General features: G+C 39.8%; 2 protein-coding genes and 1 long non-coding RNA gene across 3 annotated transcripts; all 3 read left to right on the top strand.

Moving 5' to 3' along the window:
• Positions 1-380: 380 nt before the first annotated feature.
• Positions 381-1,187, top strand: LOC135083343 (uncharacterized). The gene is made up of 3 exons (XR_010259582.1): positions 381-428; positions 505-587; positions 1,110-1,187. It is a non-coding gene; the product is annotated as an uncharacterized LOC135083343 (long non-coding RNA).
• Positions 1,188-3,514: 2,327 nt separating this feature from the next.
• On the top strand, positions 3,515-7,148 carry LOC135083179 (uncharacterized). The gene is made up of 7 exons (XM_063977913.1): positions 3,515-3,632; positions 3,785-4,129; positions 4,617-4,751; positions 5,401-5,525; positions 5,777-5,827; positions 6,183-6,459; positions 6,919-7,148. The coding sequence occupies exons 1-7, from the start codon at positions 3,515-3,517 to the stop codon at positions 7,146-7,148; spliced, it is 1,281 nt and encodes a 426-aa protein (XP_063833983.1).
• Positions 7,149-8,520: 1,372 nt separating this feature from the next.
• LOC135083178 (uncharacterized) lies at positions 8,521-17,391 on the top strand. The gene is made up of 12 exons (XM_063977912.1): positions 8,521-8,572; positions 8,954-9,094; positions 9,481-9,589; positions 10,218-10,363; positions 10,654-10,736; positions 11,248-11,370; positions 12,958-13,135; positions 13,667-13,777; positions 13,906-14,030; positions 15,471-15,521; positions 16,007-16,280; positions 16,925-17,391. Exons 1-12 carry the CDS (start codon positions 8,521-8,523, stop codon positions 17,389-17,391), a joined length of 1,860 nt encoding a protein of 619 aa, XP_063833982.1.
• The last annotated feature ends 4,680 nt before the right edge of the window (positions 17,392-22,071 follow it).

Raw genomic sequence — 22,071 nt, 5'->3', positions numbered from 1 at the left:
ACCCAAAACAGGAGATCCGTGGTTCACCAACCTCAAGGACTACATGATCCACCCCGAGTTTGAGTTCGCCACGTACAACACAATAGCCCTGGTTGAGCTCGACTTAGATCCGGGCACTGTGGGTTAGTACTAATTTTGCTCTAAGGTGCCCGAAAGACCAGCAGCTATAGACTAAGAGCTAGTCAATGACCTACGTTAGTTTATAAAAGCTAAAAGTGTGTCAGCGCATGCTCCCATCAAAAAGTAGGCTCACATGAAAGGCTCTATTGTTTCAATTTATAGGCATATTTTAATACTTATTACAGTATTAATTCTCAATAATGGAACGCTTTATTTAATTACATTTTCAGTGCCATTCAAACCAGTATGCTGGCCTGGTAATTTCTTTAATACGTCGAACCTACTGTACGCAATAGGGTACACAGACGGTACGTACAATTATTAATACCTATCGAAACGTCATTGACATACAGTACAGGCTACTGATCCCTCGAATTCTTTCAGAAAACGAGCTCATGGAGAAAATAGTTTACACCGTTCAATACATAAAGCCCTCTTTGTGCAACGAATTCTATAATCGAGTTGGAGTAAGTAAAACCAAAAATATATTTTCTAGATTAAAAAGTAATGTACCTATCTAACACAAATTTAAGTGACAGGGGGCCGGATACATAGCTTGTTTAACGGTTTATGGCCGCTGGGGCAGAAAAGTTCTCAAGAGGTGACCAGACGGTGAATCGATGATCTGGTGAAGGTCACGGGAAGCACCTGTATAGTTCTGGAAAACCTTGAAGGAGAACAAGCCAAGTAATGGACGTCCTTTGGCTGAAAAGACGAGGAAACACTAAAACTTTACGTGCGCGTATTTAGTAATAAATAATCTCAAATAGACAGTAAGATAGACAACGCATTAGCGCTGGATGCAGGCCGCTGCCAACCGGTCAATTGGCAGAGGCGTATTTTCAGCTGTGTCCTGTGGTCAAAATGATGATGATGATGATGATGATGATGATGATGATGATGATGATGATGATGATGACGATGATGACGATGACGATGACGATGATGATGATAATGATGATGAGTTATTAAAAATAATATGTAATTAGTTTTCGGAGCCGAAGTCAACGCCGCCGTACGTGCAATGTGGATTCGCGGCCAACAACAAGAAGGACTGCGTCTGGGAGAACGGCATGGCGCTCGTCTCCAACTCCACGGGTTTGTGGACCCTGGTAAGAAATGCCGTGGACATTTTATCGTGCTAAATAGTTAGGCATGATAGTTTTACACTAAAATTGTGGGGTAAAATATTGTACACACATTCACCATCATTTGTGTACTAGCGTAGCTTTCAGGGAATTTTAGGTTTCTTTTTAGGAAATTATACCTTTGTTGCATTCACTTACATAATGCATATTTATGTTTATTGCTTATCTTCTGTTGTGTATGAGTCCTCACACGTACGGACATCAAACCATGGAAGTTAGTTTTAAAGGTCATATCACACTTATGAACCCGGAAAGGGACAAAGCCGTATTGCCTTTAGCCACGATGTCCACCGTGAGGCGAGGCGTTTACGTTACGGTGCGGATAATGGCTGGTTTACACGTATTAAGTAGTTAAGTAGGTAACTAAATTTTAACTGAATTCCAAACGTCAAGCTCTTGTTTACTATGAAACTGCTTGTCAAAACGCGTCATTTGACAAGCCCCGCCCACCAACTTGACAGAGTTGACTTTTTCAAGGCGAGAGTGAATAGGCACTTACAGGGCAGATATGTACCATCCTAGACTGCATCTCACTTAACACCAGGTGCGATTGCGGTCAAATACCTGCCTTGTCTAGCATAAAAAAAAAAAAAAAAAAAAAATCAAGTAAAAATTTAGTTACCTACTTAACACGCGTAATTTAGCCTTAAGTGTAAGTCATGCTAGGCATCTCCGCGAGTTTACATCGAAAACAAAACACGCACGATGGCCCCCTACAGGATTACTATTCGACAAGGCCTCACATACGAGCGAACATTGACTACCGCACGCGCATTCTTGTGTATGATGGAAAAAAATAAAGAAAATGGTGTACTGTACAGTATTTAACTGCCTAAATAATAATAAAAACACAGAATGTACTTTTTAAATTGCCTGAAGACACTGAGAGGTAAATAAGTAGTTAATATTACGATAATTCATGCTAAATCATGTATTTCCTCCGCCATTTTCTACAGTTTGGCACCTCACGTCACATCATTTTACCGAAGTCAGCCCTATAGCTTCAGCGCAGTACCGATCACTGACGTTTGTCAACATAATGGTGCTTGACTCTTGAGACAAGCTAAATTACATCATATTGTTAATGACATTGACTTAATTAGGCGCATGGGGTCATGGCCACTCCAAATTAAAAAAAAAAATGTTTTACACTGATTTGAGCGCGCTCGCGCTCTTTCTAGCTTCCTCACTCCCCGCGGGGTACGTAAATTAGTCGCGTCCAAAACATCAACGCGCGCGCACGTATCGCTGCTATCTAGAGCGCTGACCCCATGCGACCAGTTACGTTACATTTTTTGGAGGAGGTAAGTTTTAACTATTATGTTTTCTTTTAGTTTATATGAGTATATTGTTAATTATTTTTGTGTGTATGTATGTATTTATATACTACGTAATTGTTTTATGTGATTTTGAGTTTATTTTGATTCGTTTTCCTTTTTTTTTCAGTTTTTTACCGATTTGAAATGTCTAACGAAAGACAAATATTGCAATGGCTGGAAGACGTGTCCGATGAACAGCAAGATGTAGCTGGTTCGGATTCGGAAGACGAAACGGTAGATGATGCTGCTATTGATGTTGATATTGATGATGGGCGCTGTTCATCATGTCCTAGAAAGAACGACAAAAAACTGCCAACAAAATGCTTTAAATGTCATAAATTTATTGTCAGCAGCACTCGAGAGTTTACTGTGTCGGATGCAGAACAGGAGACTCCGCTGATGAGACTGATTAGTTATTATTTTTTAAGTTGATCTCGGCCATGCCAAAAAAATAGTTTTGAGAGAAAGGTTATATTTTTTTAATAGATATAATGTTCCAGTTATATTTTTGTTTCTTAAAGTTAATTATATTAAAGAACTTTATTAATTACTATAAAATACATTTCATTTTATTTCTTTTTGACACTCCTTTCCCAATATTTGTTTGGGGTCACTCAAGACCCCATGCGCCTAATTGTGTGATTTTTTAATGCGCCTAGGTAAGGGTTAAATACCTTAGCGAAGTAAAACTTCTGTACGTAGTACTTATTATTATTCTGTGGTCATACAAAGAATACTGACCATCTCGAATTGATATGTTTACCATCTGCTTCCGGGTTGGTAAGTGTACTTTGTCCTTTAGGTTCACGATTGAATATCAATGGCCAAATTTTTGTTATTGAATTTTTATGATGGCCAAAATTGTCCACCTAGATCGGCTTCGGCATCCGTGGACCGGGCTGCGCGGCGCCGGCGCGCTTTATCGACATGTCGGCGTACCTGCCCTGGGTGGAGTCGGCCACCGACCTCGAGCTCATCGCCGACTACCCCGACTTCCGACGCAGGTCCGCCTTCAGGACTGGCTTCGGGAACAATGAGACTGAAGGTGGGTTGTTTGGTTCAACGGTGAAGCGGTTCCGATTGAAACATCCTAGATCGGATTCTCACTTTCTTTGGCCATATTACACGTGGAGAGGTCGCTTCTTTTGAACGACTGGTCGTGCAGAGGAAGGTTGAGAGCACAAGAGCGCGCGGCAGGTCGCCCATGCGCTGGACTGACCAGGTCAAAACCGCACTCAAAGGTCCACTCCACGAGTGCACAAGAAAGGCTGAGTGTGGGAGGAATGGTGACGGATAGTGAGGCTTGCCACCGGACCTGGTGTGACGACCACGACCACTCTGGCAAGAGTGTAGCGACGAAGAAGAAGAAGATCGGCTTCGGCATCCGCGGGCCGAGGCTCGCGGCTCCGGCGCGATTTGCCGACATGTCGGCGTCCCTGCCCTGGGTGGAGTCGGCCACCGACCTCGAGCTCATCGCCGACTACCCCGACTACCGACGCAGGTCCGCCTTCAGGACTGGCTTCGGGAACAATGAGACTGAAGGTGGGTTGTTTGGTTCGACGGTTAAGCGGTTCAGAGGTGGAATTGTGTAAAGCAATCGTTATCATTTGTCAGTTCATAACGTACGATAAAGTTAGTTAAACAAAGCGTTTGACAGAATAATCGTACGTTATGAACTGTCATATGATTACGATTGCTTTACACAATTCCACCTCTGATCATATTTCATCATCCTAGATCGGCGGCTTCGGTATCCTCGGCTCGGGCTGCTTTTATGGAGTTAAATTATTTTAATATTTATTAATAGTTAATTCATGCCCGTTCCCCTATGAAAACAAAATTCCTGATAAGTGTTACCATAGTGGTCACTTTAAAATTAGGGATTGATGGTGAAAACGGGCATTAGTTTCGTAAATATGAGTTGATGGCGAAATAGTACTAAACCGATTTCAGTCGTTTCAGATTGTGGTTTTGTATTAACTGTGTTTTGGCAAATAAACTATTTGAATTGAATAATGTTCTGTTTCAGAAATCCCAACCACTACTCCCACGACAACGACACCGTCATCAGTGCTGTTCCGGGAGTGGTACCCCGGCATCAATAGCGAATCAGGAAAGTTCCAAATCTACAGTCTTACCCCGGGCCAGGAAGCTTGGTATGAAAGTGAGTACTAATCAAAATTTATAATGTCAAGTCAGTTGTTACAATGTTTTCTGACATAAAACTTTTCTATAACGTGTAGGTAAGAAGGGGATAATGGTGATTGGTTTTACAACAAGGTCATTCTTACCAAGGAAATTGAAAAGGCCAGGCAAAAACTGGATGCAAAAAGTCGAAGACATGGTAAAAAGACGAATATTAAAGCAGTGTCAAATCATCGTCATCATTTCAGTCACAACATGATGTCCACTGCTGAGCATCGGTCCCTTCCAATGATTGTCAGAATGGCCGGTTGGTAATGGCTTGCATTCAGTGTCTTATTGCAATCTTACAAGATTTTCCGGTTTGTAAATAAGCACAGAAACAGACGATCGCTATGGAAATCCTTGGGGAAGGCCTTTGTCCAGCGGTGGACGTTATTTGGCTGAAACGAATGAACGAACAACGAACGGCCAATCAATAAGGTTCTGGAGTGGAGGCCACGTACCAGAAAGCGACGACCTCATAAAGATAGCAAGAAGGCGCTGTATGCAGGCCGCTGCCAACCGATCATTGTGAAAATCATTGGGGGAGGCCTATGTTCAGCAGTGGACGTCCTATGGCTGAAATGATGATGATGAATAAATGATGCTAAATATGGTATTGTCTTCAGTGCCTAGACACTTGCAAGAAGCCGGCTTCAACCCGGGCGACTGCTCCGGTCGCAGGATCCTGGTCTACCGCGAGCAGATGAGGCTGGTGGACCCCAACGGCACCCCGGGCAGGGCTGAATACAAGGTAAGTGGTGGTCAATATAATAACCACCAGTTTTAATCGTTTAAAAAGAAGGAAGATTGTTCTCAATTTAGTTGGGATTTTTTTGATTTGGATTTATGAACCAATTTGAATTAATCAGCCTGCCAACTGCCAAGGCTAAGAAACGAAGGTACATTTACCGGAACTGAATGATATGTGTACCTACTTTAAAGGGGTTTTCCGTAGTGTCTTGGATAAATGATCTATGTATTAAAATAATGTATTTTTTGCAGGTCACGCTGTACGACGAGCATATTCAAAACTACACGTGTATAAGTGTCAAGGTACACACAATAAGGCTGACTTGCACCACCTACCTTTGACCGTAACTATGACGATAACCGGTGTTTTTCGTATGGAGTTTGACAGATTTTTGACGTTTGTCAAAGTTAAAGTAAGATGGTGCAACCCAGCCTAAGTGTTTTTGTTTTACATCACTCACATCAGACTATGCATGTACACTTTTAAATCGCACCTATTATAAGTACCACTTAAAGTGAGTCTTCCAGCGACTTGGCCCACTTTTAACTTGGTCCACGGGCCAAGCTAAAAGTGGGCCAAGTCGCTTCAAGACTCCGTGAAACAGTCAGTATTTAATTTTCAAGTGAATACTTAGAGATTTTTTTCTCAATTTCATAGCTGGAAAACGTTCTATCCCGGTCACCAGTTCTTATTTGGTTCCGCCACCACATGGACCTATTAGAGGGAACCGGCTTCAAAGGCGGCATGGGCATAGACACTCCCGAGGAAATCCTCAAACGCATCCCCCTTCCCAAGAAATATGAGCTCACGACTGAAGCACCACCACTCAATGGGACTGCTACACCCATCTACAAACCGGGGAAGCATTTGGAGGCAATATTTGTGAAGGACAAAGTTAACCGCTCTGGCATCTTGAACATCAACCTGATCATAGGTGAGGACATGGTATTTATTACATTTAAAAGGGTACCCAAAAGGTACATCAATGTTTTATGTCTATGATGTTTAATTTTCAGTATCTGAACTTTGAACACTTTAAAAATCATAGCACACTTATGAACCTGGAAAGGGATAAACACCAAGTGTCAACCACGAGGCGAGGTGTTTACGTTACGGTGCGGATAAATGTGTGTTACAGTACGGAGTTTCTACAAAGAATACTGACCGCCTCGAGTTGATACGGTTACGATCCGTTTCAAATTCAAATTATTTATTGAATGTCACAATGTTTCCGAGTTGATAAGTGTGCTTCGTCCTTTACTAGTCGGAATATCACAAATATTCTACCTCTATTTTGGGACAATAATGAGCGATAGATTAGATATAAATCATTCGGGAGTTGAGATCACACTGCAGATGTATCAAAAAATGCTCGCAATTGCTTTTATTTCAGGGTTCACCTTTACGGGAGAAACAAAAATGAATTTGAGGGTATACGGGTACCCCATTCCTCGGTTCCGGAAGCCAGCCACCACCACTACCACCACCCGAATGACCCATAGGCCTCGCAGAAGGAATAAGCGGAAGGACCGTTTCGAGAGGGCCAGGGAGAGAGAAGCGGAGAGGAGGCAAATACGCGTCATGACCGGGAGGAATCATATTGGATATTTGCAATACCTGTGAAATTGGCGTTTTCATTATCATCATCATCATTTCAGCCACAGGACGTCCACTGCTGAACATAGGCCTCCCCCAATGACTTCCACATCGCACGGTTGGTAGCGGCCTGCATCCAGCGCCTTCCTGCTACCTTTATCAGTTGGCGTTTTGTATAGAGAAAACTCAATTTACAGTAGGATTTTTAGCACTTTGTTAAGGACAGGTTTAAACATAGTCCCACTTATTAATAAAACGTTACACACCCTAGTTATTCTTAAATCAAATCAAAGCATGCATTTAAGACTCTGCTTAAATCTGCATTATTGGAGTCGCAAAAACCTGTAACCTGATTGCGCCTTGGTAGTGGTTTCTGATCTGGTCCAGTCATTGAGTTATAATGTATAATATTACTTCAATGGGTCCAGTGGTTTCATGCGTGGTTGTTTTGTTGAACCCTGGCATAATTTTCATAATTTTTATTTTTATTTTTATATTATTTTTATCAGTGTATTTTCTCCTTTCCTCTTTATCATAAATATCTTAATCTATTTAGTTATATTTATGTACTTAAACTCACCACACCCCAACCGTCACGTTGACGTGTTACGCGCGTTCTTTCGTCCTTAGGCTATAGCTGAAAATCAGTGGTTTGCTTTTAAGTAAACCAATTACTGAGCTATTGCCGTTTTGCATTGCTGCGACACACATTTCTGTATAAAGTGTGTACCTATATTGTATGTCATAATGATTTTTTTTCTTTTTATTTCTGTCTTACCATACCATGTCATATTGTCCTGAGGGTACTATTTTATCCTACTTTTGGTACTTTCTGTTTGTAATGTGTGTTTCTGTTATGCAAATAAACGTTTTATCTATCTATCTATCTATTCTTCTTCTTTGGTTTATGGCGATGAACTTGCGTTTTTTCGCCACGGAGGGCACACTATTGAACACTGTTTTAAAGTGACGTTACTAAATGTCACTTATTACTTACACTTAGACACGAAGTATGTATGTAGGAAGGGACGTATTATTCGTATAATGGGATATTAAAATTTTAAAATTATGTAGGTAGATTTGTTGTAGATAAATCTTTGAATTCCAATTTTAAAAAAAGAAGAAAAGAAATAATGTTGACTACCTATTTACCTTGGAATTACTCCTAAATATGTATTTGAAACACTTTCCCTCATAACCTCGCGGCCTCGAATCGAACTGCTCTTTATTCAATGAGTTTGTGAACTCGTGCGTTGTGTTTACAAAACATTATTGTTTAGCAAATGAATGAACCATTCAAAATACACGTTTTAAGCGATAGAAATGAGTGTAAACTACGAGTATAATAGATTTCACGAGAGTTCTGTTTGGGTCACTTGACCTGACTGACCTGACTGATATGGACATCCACAGTGAAGTGCTTTTTGTATTCCTATTGCCGTTATTAACTGGTAAGTCTTTCAAAAATCTTTATGTTTTATTAATCATAGCAGTCAAAAAATATCGTCGCCTTAGTTAGGGTAACCCTTGAAAACCTCGGGAATGCATTTTTTCTCATATGCATTTCAGTCAATCTTACAGAATATAACAGTTCTAAATATAAAAGCGGGTTAAATGCACATATAAATTAACCAAAAAACATAAAAGACGTCGTACAAAAAATTTACAGCACACAGTTACTCCTGAAAAATTGCTTCTTTTACACTTAAGAGGTTCTCAATCTAAGGCGTCGATATGTACTATGTAGATATTAAGCACATTATACGACTAGATTCGTTATTTTCACACATTCTTTGAAGACATCTGACCAATCTTTACTTTTCTAAACACAGAGCAGTCTCTGCCAGTTATGATACAGGAGAGCCCTGCCCTCAAGCCAGAGTGCGACGACGCGCGTTACGATCGAGTACGCGAAGGGAACATCGGGCAGAGCGAGGCTTTCCCTTGGCTGGGGTTATTGAAAGTCTATTTACGTGAGTCTTTGATAAATTGAAGAATGATGACGACACATAGGTAGAAACCACAGTAGTCAAATTAGTCTTTAAGAGTATCCCTTTTCGCTCCAAGAATAGAGTAAGATTCTGATTATGTAAATAAATAATAATAATAAATTATTTATTGACATAAAGTGTTAAACTGTAAATATATGGTTTGTAGCTGTATTTTTCCTAAATAAGTGGTATTCTATGTACTGTAGCTATTAATAAATAAATAAATAAATAAATAAACTGTAACGAACTTTGAAAGCCGTTATCGCAAAGCTACTAGGAGTTGGTTGGAGATACGGCGATGAAAGGCGCGAAAAATTAGCTGCTTAACCATTATTCTATTCCATTCCATTCTTTTTAATGATGGGCAGGAGACAGCAACATAAGCCAGACGGCGGTGACGGGGCTGGTGCTGGTGACAGACCGACACGCCATTGTCAACGCTCGTGACGTGGCCCATATGCCCGAGCACGTATTTAAGTAAGTACCTAGTGGTAAGTGTACCTAGTGGTAAGTGTGCCTAGTGGTAAGTGTACCTAGTGGTAAGTGTACCTAGTGGTAAGTGTACCTAATGGTAAATGTATCTAGTGGTAAGTGTACCTAGTGGTAAGTGTACCCAGTGGTAAGTGTACCCAGTGGTAAGTGTACCCAGTGGTAAGTGTACCCAGTGGTAAGTGTACCCAGTGGTAAGTGTACCCAGTGGTAAGTGTACCCAGTGGTAAGTGTACCCAGTGGTAAGTGTACCCAGTGGTAAGTGTACCTAATGGTAAGTGAACCTAATGGTAGATTTAACCATACCTTTAGAAAGTCTACAATCATTTATGGCTCTGAAACGAATCGGAAATGAGGAGATCTGTAAACGAGCTAGAGTCGTTGATAGAGCAATGGGTAGGACACAGAACGAACAAATGACGGCTCATGGGGCAGCAAGGTTCTGGAGTGGAGAATACAAGCTTACAACGTATTTGTATTAACAAATTGCTAGTTATTCAGTTAACTATGAGTACTTTTTAGAACTTTATTATTACGTTCGAACTAAGTACCTATTTAATTGCATTGATTTGTAGAGAAGGAACTCTACTCTCAAGAATTAAAAATATCGTTCCAGGAATGCAAGCACAGTAATGTTCATACCCAAGAAAGGGCAGCCTTGGCACACCAAGCCCAAGCGCTACACAATCCACCCGGAGTATGGTGTCTCCACATACAACACCATAGCTCTGGTGGAATTGGAGTATGATCGCAGAGCCCAAGGTATGGTTTAAGTCCAAGGATATTAAAAAAAATTAATAAAATGGTATTTTTAAACCAAGATGCTGATAAAAGATTTTATTCCAAAAACTACTTTAGAGAATTTGATTTAGGGCTGCTTTTGAAATTTCAGTCAAACCCATATGTTGGCCTGAACACTTCTCCGTAAAGACAAAGACAAAGCAGTTTTATGCGCTAAGTTTTACAGATGGTATGTATGTCTCAGCTTTTTATAAATTGTGTTAAGTTGTAGTATGTTTAGTAGGTAATTTAATATTTGTTTTTTTTTTCAGAAAATAATGTAATGGAAAAAATGATTCACTCTTTGCACATCTTGAAGCCTTCCGTCTGTAAATACTACTACCAGAAAGTTACGGTAAAATCCTTAATAAAATTTACCCATGTACCGCCGTAAGTAATAATAATAATATCTTTGGGGGAGGCCTTTGTCCAGCAGTGGACGTCATTTGGATGAACCGAACGAACACTTACTTGCAGTCTATGGGTCTTGCAGTCAAACGATGCTTGCTTAAGTGAAGCAGAAAATCGAACGCACAGCGTTGAATAGAGCTCTTTGATTGGTTCGTGTATCACTCTGTGTGTTCACGCGCACTGTGAGACCTTATAGTAATGTTTGTGAATACGGGTGTAATAGTCTGGTCTGTGAGCACGTAGAATTTTGTCCATTGACCCCAAGCTATCCATCCTTATCGCTCGCGCGTAATTATGTTGCTGTCGCGCTTGCACACTCACTGCGGGCGCCCGTCGCACAGTCGCGACAGCAATATAATTACGCGCGAGCGATAAGGATGGGTAGCTTGGGGTCATTGGACAAAATTCTACGTGCTCACAGACCGGGCTTTAGAATAGGTTTACATTACTTACAGTCCAAAGAGCCGAAGTCTCCGCCGACGCATTTGAAATGCGCGATGGCGGTGAGCAACGCAGCGGATTGCGCGTGGGAGGCGGGTGCAGCGCTGGTCTCCAACTCCTCCGGCAAGTGGACCCTGGTAATTGAATATCTGGTTATTAAATCATATGTTTTATATAATAAGATGTTTCTGGTACAACACAGCTCTGCTCAAGGTCACCCAAAGAGCGATGGAGCGTGCTATGCTCGGAGTTTCCCTGCGTGATCGAATCAGAAATGAGGAGATCCGTAGGAGAACCAGAGTGACTGACATAGCTCGCAGAATCGCTAAAATCAAGTGGCAGTGGGCGGGACACATAGCTCGAAGAGGTGATGGCCACTGGGGCAGGAATATTCTTGAGTGGCGACCACGAGCCGGAAGACGTAGCGTGGGCAGGCCTCCCACTAGGTGGACCGACGATCTGGTGGAGGTGCCTGGATGCGAGCGACCCAGGATCGGTCTCTGTGGAAATCCTTGGGAGAGGCTTTTGTCCAGCACTGGACGTCTTTCGGCTGAAAAGAACGAACGATGTTTTATATGGAAAGGGCTATGCTCGGTGTTTCTTTACTAGAGCGAATCAGAAATGAAGAGATCCGTAAACAAACTAAAGTGACATAGCCCGATGGATTAGCAAGCTGAAGAGGGCGGACGAATAGTACGCAGAACTGACGGCCGATGGGGCAGCAAGATTCTAGAGTGGATGCCATGTACCGGAAAACGCAGCGTAGGACGTCTACTCACGACCTCTTAAAGGTAGCAGGAAGGCACTAGATGCAGGCCGCTAATACCAACTGGTGTGGTAACCGATGTGGTAATCATTAGGGGAGGCCTATGTTCAGCAGTGGACGCCCTAAAGCTGAAATGAAAATAATAATATGTAGCATTAGGTCATATAAAATAAAAAAAGAGATAACATGCGATGCTTCGGCTTCGCACAGATGCTATGTATCATTATAAACCTTCCTCTAGAATCACGATCTATTGCTGAAAACCGGTGTCATGCTCTGGGGCGGGAACACCATAACGTAACATATAATAGGTACGTAGACGCCTGGTGTTTGTAGAGGCAGAACATCTTTATATGACTCCAACAGACCGTTTACTTTTGTCGTTGAAGTATAGCTGGTTGGGATAGAGTACCTCCTAAGTATGGAACCAACCTTGTCCGCTTGACGCTCCAGTCAGCTTGTGACCACGACCGGTGCAACTCGGTCGAAACGTCAGGCAAATACAGGTAATTTATATCAATTTTACCTAGTATCCGCGTATCGCGTTAAAATCTGTTTAAATTAATTCAATTATGCAACGCGAAAGTTTCAAATTATGGATGCTAACGATTTCGATTTCCTATACAACGTGTAAATGAAAAAGCGCAAAACCTGAAATTAGTTAGTTCGGAATCGAGAGTAGAATCGATTCCACTAATAAAAAAATAAGGTCAAATTTTAACAAAAAAAATATTTTAATTACGCCGTGTTACTTAACTCTATTATCAGAGGTGAATGAACTATCTACGTTAACTACTAACCTACTCATAGGCGTGCATGCCTTGCAATCAGCGTGTGAAAGGTCAATACGTTTCCAGAAATGCGTAAAAAAGAAATATCAGTGCGCGGGGCGAAAACAAAAAGAGTGAAAATTAATTTTAATAATTTACATAATTCTTTTGCGCTTTTTCATTAACAGTTAACACGTTGTATAATTTGGATGTTACTTGAAAAGCAGATCGGATTCGGTATCTACAGTGAGAGTTGCTCGGCGCCCGCCCGCTTCATCGACATCGCCGCGTACCAGCCCTGGGTCGCTTCGGTCGCCGCGCCCGCCCGCCCGGCCTTGCGTGCCACCGATGGAAAAAACTTCATAGGTTTATAGAAAGACTAGCGGCCGCCCGCGACTTACCCCCTTCATCTATCTTACGCGGTTTAGATTTTTTCATACAAATGTTTTTTCCCGCTAACTCCCGTTCTCGTGGGAATTTTGCAATATCCTGTTGTAACTAAGCTTTAAGTTTACTAAGGTACCTGCATGCCAAATTTCAAGCGTCTAACTTAAGCGGTTTAGATTTTTCATACAAAAGAATTTTCCCGCTAATTCCCGTTCCCGTGGGAATTTCGAGAATTCCTTTCTTAATGCACCTCTACGGTACCTAAGCTACGTCCCTTCCAAATTTCAAGTGCCTACGTTTAGCCGTTTAGGCTGTGCGTTGATATGTCAGTCAGTCAGTTTCTCCACTTAATATTTAGAAAATTCTCATAAGATTGTTCAGTTACAATGAGATGCAAAGATAACTTGATATACCAGTACTTTCAAATAGTGTTGTAAGAAACTCGATTTTCTAAGTTTAGTTTTTAAGTAATTTTAAGTTTTATGTAAATGTATTATCATTTTCTTTTAGGTAAGATATTCGAAGAGCGCTATCCTTTCGATGCACCGGAGGGAGAAGGCCAATACACACCTGGCCCGTTCCAGGTTTATAAAATTGACAATGCTTATCAGTTATCAATAGGTTGGTATTGTTGGTAATCGCCATCAACTAAACATACCTTTTTTTGTTAATATGTATAATTGTATATAAAATAAACATTATTATCATTAATAATTAATCTGATTTTATAATCCAATATTAATTTGTAGTCCCCGAATTGCCGAATTACTGGGAGAGAAGTAAAGGAGGCTGCAGCGATTTCAAAACACTCATATATCGAGACAAGGTGAAGTTTGTTGTCGGGTTCGATCAAAAGAACATAGCTCAATTCAGGGTGAGTACCTACTCAAAGGAGAAAGGTTCTGGAATGGAGGCCGCGTACCGGAAAATGCAGCGTGTGACGTCCACCTACAAGGTAGACCGACGACATCGTAAAGGTAGCAGGGAAGCGCTGGACGCAGGCCGCTACCAATCGATCAACATGGAAAGCATTGGGGGAGGCCTATGTTCAGCAGTGGACGTCCTATGGCTGAAATGATGATGATGATGATGACTCAAAGGAGGAGATCCGTAGGAGAACCAAGGTGACCGACATAGTGGCAGACTCATAGAACGATGACAGGTTGGGGCAAACGTAGCGTGGGCAGGCCGCCCACTCAGCGGACCGATGATCTTGTGAACATCACGGGAAGCACCTGGATGTGGGAGCCTTGTCCTGCAGTGGACGTCCTTCCTCTTTTTTGTCCAATGACAGTTTAATTTTCCCCCGGGACAAACTTGACCTTCATTGGTTGGGTTTTTATGGCGGTCAAGCTGTAGATCCTGGCTACACAGGAGTTGCAGTGGTGGTTTTTTTTCTTCCTCTTTTTTGTTTATGGCCAGGTCTGGGATATTAAGGTGAGTAAAGACTATAGCATTTACTTGTAACAGAACAACGAGCCGCTCTACAATTGGTTCTAGTGTTTACCTTTTCACGAACCAAACGTCGTACATTTAGCTGTGTTGTACCATTCGTAAGAACGTTACATTACATAGAAATGCTCGAGAAAATGCTCTAATCTATATTCATCTTTACGGCCCACAGAGCGGCCTCCCCAATGAACTCCGCAAACGTCACGGTAATATACAGGGTGTCCCAGAATGGGTGAATCAAACTGCTAAGGGATGTAGCTCTACTAATGTACTATCCCTAAAAACATGAAAAAAAATTTTTGAGACCGGATTTTTTTTAAAAATAAAGTGCTCTAAACTCAAAATCTAGTCATTGTTTTCAAAAGTTTGTTTACAGATAAACGAAGCGATCATGTACAATTAATATTAGTAAGAAAAAAGTACAAATAAACTCCAAATGCAGCAATTATAGCCAGATACTTAGTCAAAGGCCTACTCCCCTTTCAGTTCGATTCACCCATTCTGGGACACCCTGTATACTCCCAAGCCGCTTTCGGCTACGGTAACTACGACAAAACCTTTAGTCCGCAATAAGAGGGCTACGCTGGGCTGCCCTATCATGTGCCCTCACATGGCTACAGTAGCCAATCTTGTTGGTAAACGTGCGAGAACAATGTCGACACGTTAGGACACCGCTGATGTAGTTGTAAGTGATAGCCGCTGTTGGTCTGGCTTTAAGAGCATCGCGTTTCGAATTAAGATCAGATTTCCGCTGCTCTTCGAAATCGTTAACTTTTTTCCGTACCAGGCGTCGCAGCGTCGTGTTAATATGTTAAGTGACTATTTAGCAATCAAAATATCTGATATCTATTTTTTTTTTCAGATTTCCCTTTATGACGTGATGATGGCTAATTACACATGTATACAGTTCCAGGTAAGAACTGTTCTTGCCTACTCGATTTATACAGGGTGGAATTTTGTAATGCCACCTGAAGGGAAAAGTACCCTTAATACTGTAAATAGAAAATTTTACTCAAAGAAAACATTCCTTCATTTTTGAAAAAAAAAATGCATTCAAAGATTTCGGATTTTTTTTCGAAAATTCACCACCATAGCAAAACATTTTCTGTAAATAATATTCCTTTCATTTCATTATTAAGTTTGTTAGAGTGATGTCATCCTTATACTTAACCCTAACGATCGATGCAATAAAAGTACAGGGTGTAATTTTTAACAGATTTTAGTTGGTTCGCTCCCCGGGTGTGGCAAGCAAATTTTTGGAAATATTTGAATGCAGTTCTATTTCGTTTAAAAAATGAAGGAATGTTTTCTTTGAGTAAAATTGTCTATCTACAATATTATGAGTACTTTCCCTCCAGGTGGCATTTCAAAACCACCCTGTATGCTAATGGTTTACAGATCCAAAACAGGAACTTAACTAAAAATGAGACCCAAATGTGGTTCAATACGTACGACAGTGAAGAAGGTTACTCAGCGGTAGAGGGCCAGAAGACACCGGTGGAATTACTCAAATACCATTCTCTCCCTCAAAAAATCGACCTAGCCAATGAACAAGGCAATTTCCCATACAAATGGAAAGGAAAATGGAGACACTTGGAGCCGAAATTTTTAGAATACAAACAACAACCTGGTGGTGATAGAGCTCGTATAGAGCGCGTCAATATCCTCATAGGTAAGATTATCTCTATAAGAAGTAATCTATGAATTCCGTTTTATTTATTTATTAATGCTAAACACTTGTAAGCTTACAGAGCAGGTCCAAAGCGTTTACAAGCTTAAAAATAAAATAAACATGTCAAACACTTAAGTAACAAATAAAATACATGCAGTTTATAAATTAAATAATTTAAAGAAACACTGAACAAGAGAAAAAAAATGTTAATGGTCAAATACATGTCAAAGAGAATCAGATAGTAATAAGTCACTTTAAAACAGAACAATAAAAATAAATGTCAATGGTCAAAATATTATGTCAGAGAAATACTACTAAGTCAATTTTAAACAGAACAATGCAAATAATTTTCTATGGCTTTCATGAAAATATTCATAAGTTTTGGCATATGGGATAAGCAGTTTTGATGACTAAAAAATTAGAGGAGAGATATCAAAATCGTCATTCGTTTTGATATTAGTCTCTACTCCAATTTTTGTTGTGCCTGACAAGGTCCATTTATACTTACTCCTATATTATTTTACCTCCTTTTTAACGTTAATTTACTGTTTTGTTAATAAAAGTTAATAATTTATTGCCAAAAATTCCAAGAATTTCTATAGCCGGATTGCAGCTTAGATAAGACAGCCTCACGAATGTTTCAGGATTTTACTTCGAAGGAGAAGCGACCTTGGATGTATATGTATACGGAGTTCCGCATATTCGGAAACTAAAGAAATACACCACAGTTAAAACAACCACCACTCGTTCACAACACAGTTCGTCGACGACTGAGGACCCGGACCTCTATTGGAGGAGCAGGGATCGGCAAGAGGAAACCTTCCCTGGCTCCGAATGGTTCCGCAGAATCCCGTTTAAGTTTCCAAAAAAGAAAAAAGATAAGTTCGATAAAGCGAAGGAAAGGGACGCAGAGAGGAAAGCAATTGAAATGAGGAGTGAAGGAAAAGACAAAAGAAAAAAGGGAAATAAAGAACTGAAGAAACAACGGGCTGAAGTGAAAAAGCCAATGATGGAAAGTGGGAATATCTTTGATTTTACTCCCATCCCTCCCTCCGAGGAGTTTGGAACGTTTAGTCCAGAAGGTTTCGCTAGGTACATGCATTTAATTTAACACACTTCTAGTGTCCACTCCTATCATTATTCGTAAAAATAAAAATGCGATAAAAATAAAAAAAGTTTACTACATTTATTGTTTTTTTAATTCAACCTAAATTCTTTTTTTGATATTAGTTTGCCAGTCAAAGGAGAGAAAAGAGATTTTTGAGTGGCTCTTTTATGCCCGACTCAGCAATAATCTAGCTTTTAACAGAGATAATCTACAAACTTATGCTAACAGCCGCCATCGTATGCCTATTTTATTTTCTTCTTTTCTTCTTTTTTTATTTTTTAAATATTGTTGTGAAAAACCCTAATAAACTTATTAATTGTACTGGGCTTGTTCTATTTCCGTCTCCAGTTATTGTCGCCGGTTTCAAACCCTTCACGGAGCTTCAACTACACCAACAACCATCCTCTGGATTTTAATCGGCGTCCATAAATAACCGGGCTGATTGCGCATTCATTGAAATATCAATTGCTTGTCATCGCCCGAGAGGTGTTCATCGTGCTATCGAGCGATCTTAATATAATTAACACCTGGTGAAATAAAAAGGCTTTGACGTTGTATCGACAGGGTTTGCATTTTAAATACGTTAATGCTACTCGCTGTAAGAACGGAGGATTAGATACTTAAACTGGTTTGGCGGTCAAGCTTGAAAAACACTATACTCGTTGTAAATAATGTGTGCAAACATTTTTCATTTATCAAAAGAATAATTCCATCATAAATAGAGATTGAAATGGAAAACTTATGGCTTACGAGAAAAAGAAAGTGGATATGATCTCCAAGACTGAAAATATCATACTGAGATATTCGACAGAAGTCTAGTTGAATTTTTGTGAGCACATGTAGTCTCAATGTGTAACTACTTTCATAGAGAATTATTTATGCCATCTTTTGGCATGTGATTTTGACGAGTGGCTTCAGAACCAAACCATAACTACTTTTGTATGAATGGCCAATTCCAATTTGAATTAATTTTGTTTAAGGCAGAACCCATTTAAGCGATAGTAACAAAGAAGTAAAAAAACTAACGTTGGAAAATGGTAAAGCAATAGGGGAAGCACATGACTCTATCATATCCAATTTTTTTGGAGATGCAGTAATGCTGAAGCTCTTAGATCATTAATGTTACCAACTTCTTGGAAATGAATTATTCTTATTCTTACCTTAAATTTTTTGGTGAAAATACATAATATCAAAACATAGGAGATTTTGTAACGTGACATACATAGTACACACACACACTTAAAAACAATATTGATGAACCACTATGAATACGTTTTAAAAACACAATTTCTTTTTCTTCCCGACTTTCAAAAGATGTTAACACATTAAAACAAAAACCTAAAGAACTATTTTAAATCCAGCACCTAGAGCCTATCTGGAAGTGCACAGAAATATTGGTAAATGTAGTTTCTGTAAAATACTAATTTCTCAACTCGGCTACAACACCGACATTCCATATTAATGGTGCCTATTCAATAACAAGAGCATTTTACACGCTCGTTGTAAACCGCAAACAGTTATTACGAGGGAAAACTAATTTTAGACTTAATTAACAAAGTTATTGTCAAAAACCTGTACCTAATAAAAGAAAACATTTCTACATGGCCAAGATATTAAACAAGCATCATAAAATAATGTTTTAAAACTTCTAAAGTTTGTGTGGGTAAACTAAAAACGAATTAAAGAATCGCTACATCTCTATTTCACTCAAAAACTATCAAGTTCTTTAATTTGATTCCAAATAGAGATAGGTATGATTTGACGAAATTACTGATATTTAGTTTGATTTGATACATTTTCTCTGAATCCGACTATTTTTTTATCCACAACGAGGAAACTCTTGGCTTGTATCTCACCTGATGGTAAGTGATGATCAGGCCGAAGGTGGAAGCGAGCTTCACCCGGAATCCTCAACCACGGAGTTCAACCCGAATGAGTTCCATCCGGAAAAAAGAGATAAAGCCTAATCCTATGTAATAATTGTATGTTAACTCTTTTTAATTTTCCAACCAATTACATAGTTACATAGTATGAATAGTCAATCACACATCAGTCGATACGTTCTTGTTTCAAAATAACATATTGCAACTTTAAAAGATGCCACAGTGCTGTATAATAATACTCAAACTGGGACATCGCTCACGCACACGCACATTTTTAGCGTTTAAAAAACGCCGGCAGCTAGCCGCGGTAATTAGACGAGCAAAAAAACGCCAAACAATCGGCGGTAAATCAAGCGTTCCTTCATTTGCATGAGCTTCTGTACTGGCCGCAGAGACACTTGCTTACAACTAATTAAAAAAAATGAAACCTAGTATGCAGTAGATAATTAATTTCTATTTCGTGCCAAATTAAATCGTTTCTTTCTTTTTTTCAACGTACCTATCTTGATATAATATACCTATCCTAAACTTTCATTGTTACCTATTCGTTTCACACTGATCATGGAGCCGATACAATATAGGTATCATTTTGAAATACAGAAAAATGAGAGAGCCTTCATATTTGGATCCATTTGAATGTCGACGAAAAATATTTAACAACGAAAGTTTCGGCACCTACCTCTATTTATGTTGCATTATCATCTCATATAAGAACTTATAAAAACAGAGTTTGTTTAATCGAACTCGAAAAATATGTCACTAAACTAGCATTTGCCTAGAAAGAAACTTATTGCCGATTGCAAACTAAGATCTAAGCTAAGTAAGTGTAGTTTAGCTCGCATAGCTGTCATAGTTTCTCACAAACTGTAATTAAACTGCAGTCTGCACACAAACTATTGAAAACTGCAGCAGCTATGCGAGCTCAGATAACTAAACTAACTTAACTTAGCTGTTTGTCAGCAACCCGCATTGACCTAGGCAAAGACTTCAAAATGCTGCCCTCGGGATAAACGTAGCAGACTTCAGGCCCTCAGAATATAAGTTTTGGGCGTTATTTTGTAACAGACTTTAAAGACTTTTTTTTTGCTGTCCCTCCGGCGCATTCTCACGGTGACGTCACACGCCCTGTAGGTGTTGTTTGCACTCTGGTGGCAGTAAGTAGAGGTGAGGGTTGACACTTTAATTTACCAGTATTCATAAAACTTGTATGTCAAAAAACTGTATTACAGTCAGTATATCCTTCACTGTTCTTCATCTACAACTACCACAATTTATAAAACTAGAAGATGAATCAAATAACCGGATATTTAATTAAAAATGTAATAAGACTAGCAACTATATTTGTAAATTAAGGTTTTATAAATGTTCTATGAGTCCAAATAACATCACAAGATAGGCAGGTAATGCAAAGTAGAGTCATCAGATCTTTTCATTTAAAAACTCATATATCTTCTTAATACAGGACAAACATAACCTTCACTAGTTGGGTTCTTATTGGCAGTCAAGCTGTAGATCCTGGCTACACAGGAGTTGCAGCGGTGGGAACGAAAGGTGGGAATAATCCCGCTAACTTCCCTGGAAAGGGCCTAAGTACTGAATAAAAAACTGATAGTAAGACACGGGTCGTAACGCGACGTTTAATGAGTTACATTATGTACTCACGGCTTGACGTTTCGGCTGCGATGCTGCAGCCGTGGTCACAGGCAGACTGGCGGCTCACGGCGTCGTCCGTTCGGGCGGGCTTGAAAATTTTCAACTACCCTCATATTGTCATTTTGTTACACCACCACTAGTGATGTAACCACGACACACAACACTCACAGTATCCGTATTCGTAAAAAACTTTGACTTTAACTTTTGACTTGTTCTCCCACTAGCGCCACCCCTGAACGAAACATGGCGACCGCCCGAGCCATAATTATGCCAAAACCCTTCCAGCAAATTAGTTCGTCTGGCTCGTTATAATATTTGGTCGGTTTTCCGCGGTCGCCGTAAACTGCCGCCGATTCCCGGAATTCGGTTTTTAATATTTGGTCAAAATTACCATCTCAAAATTTCAACTCTAGCAAGGGAAACTTTATTTTTCATTTTATTACATTTTCAATTGAGAATGTTACTAGGTATGCAAAATCACTTGAAAACTATGTTACAGTAAAGCTTTTACATTTACAAATACATTAGTTTTTATTTCATTCAAAAATACCCAGTAGTTATGATTTTATAGGCATTCAAAGTTCGCTTAAATATTGAGTCCCGCCGACGGTCACGTGACCCCGCGTGACGTGATTCACAGTGCCCGCTCACTAGAAAACGGATAGAAACATACTTAAATACATTTTTTTTTTGTAAATACAAACTTATTATACATATTAACACCCAGACCCTTCACAGAAATTAAAATTGAACCAAACCCAAACTTGATGCGATTGTGTCGTTTTATTGCGAATTACCTTCCAGCTTCCTCATTAGACCCTGATTACTATATAGAATTAAAATACTCATCAATACAAAACGAACGAGCCCAAACTCGATGCATTTAAGTCGTTTTATTATAGAGTTCCTATGGCCACCTTCCAGCTCCATCATCAGATCAGCTCCATGTCATCATAATATTGCATGGTCATCCAAATCACATGTGTTTGCGAAATTTCAGCTTAATCGGTTGCCTGGAAGTGAGTCTTAATTCAGCTTGCAAGATTCCACCCATACAAATATGAGCCAGTCACTGTAATATGACGTCACGCGCATAAAATGGCAGGCCGGCCGCCGCCCACACTTTTAAAATTCAATATCTTGGAAA

The sequence above is a fragment of the Ostrinia nubilalis genome, chromosome 23 (assembly GCF_963855985.1).
Source record: "Ostrinia nubilalis chromosome 23, ilOstNubi1.1, whole genome shotgun sequence".
Classification (NCBI taxonomy): domain Eukaryota; kingdom Metazoa; phylum Arthropoda; class Insecta; order Lepidoptera; family Crambidae; genus Ostrinia; species Ostrinia nubilalis.
The sequence above is the reverse complement of the archived record's forward strand: the minus strand, read 5'-3'. Positions and strand labels throughout refer to the sequence as shown.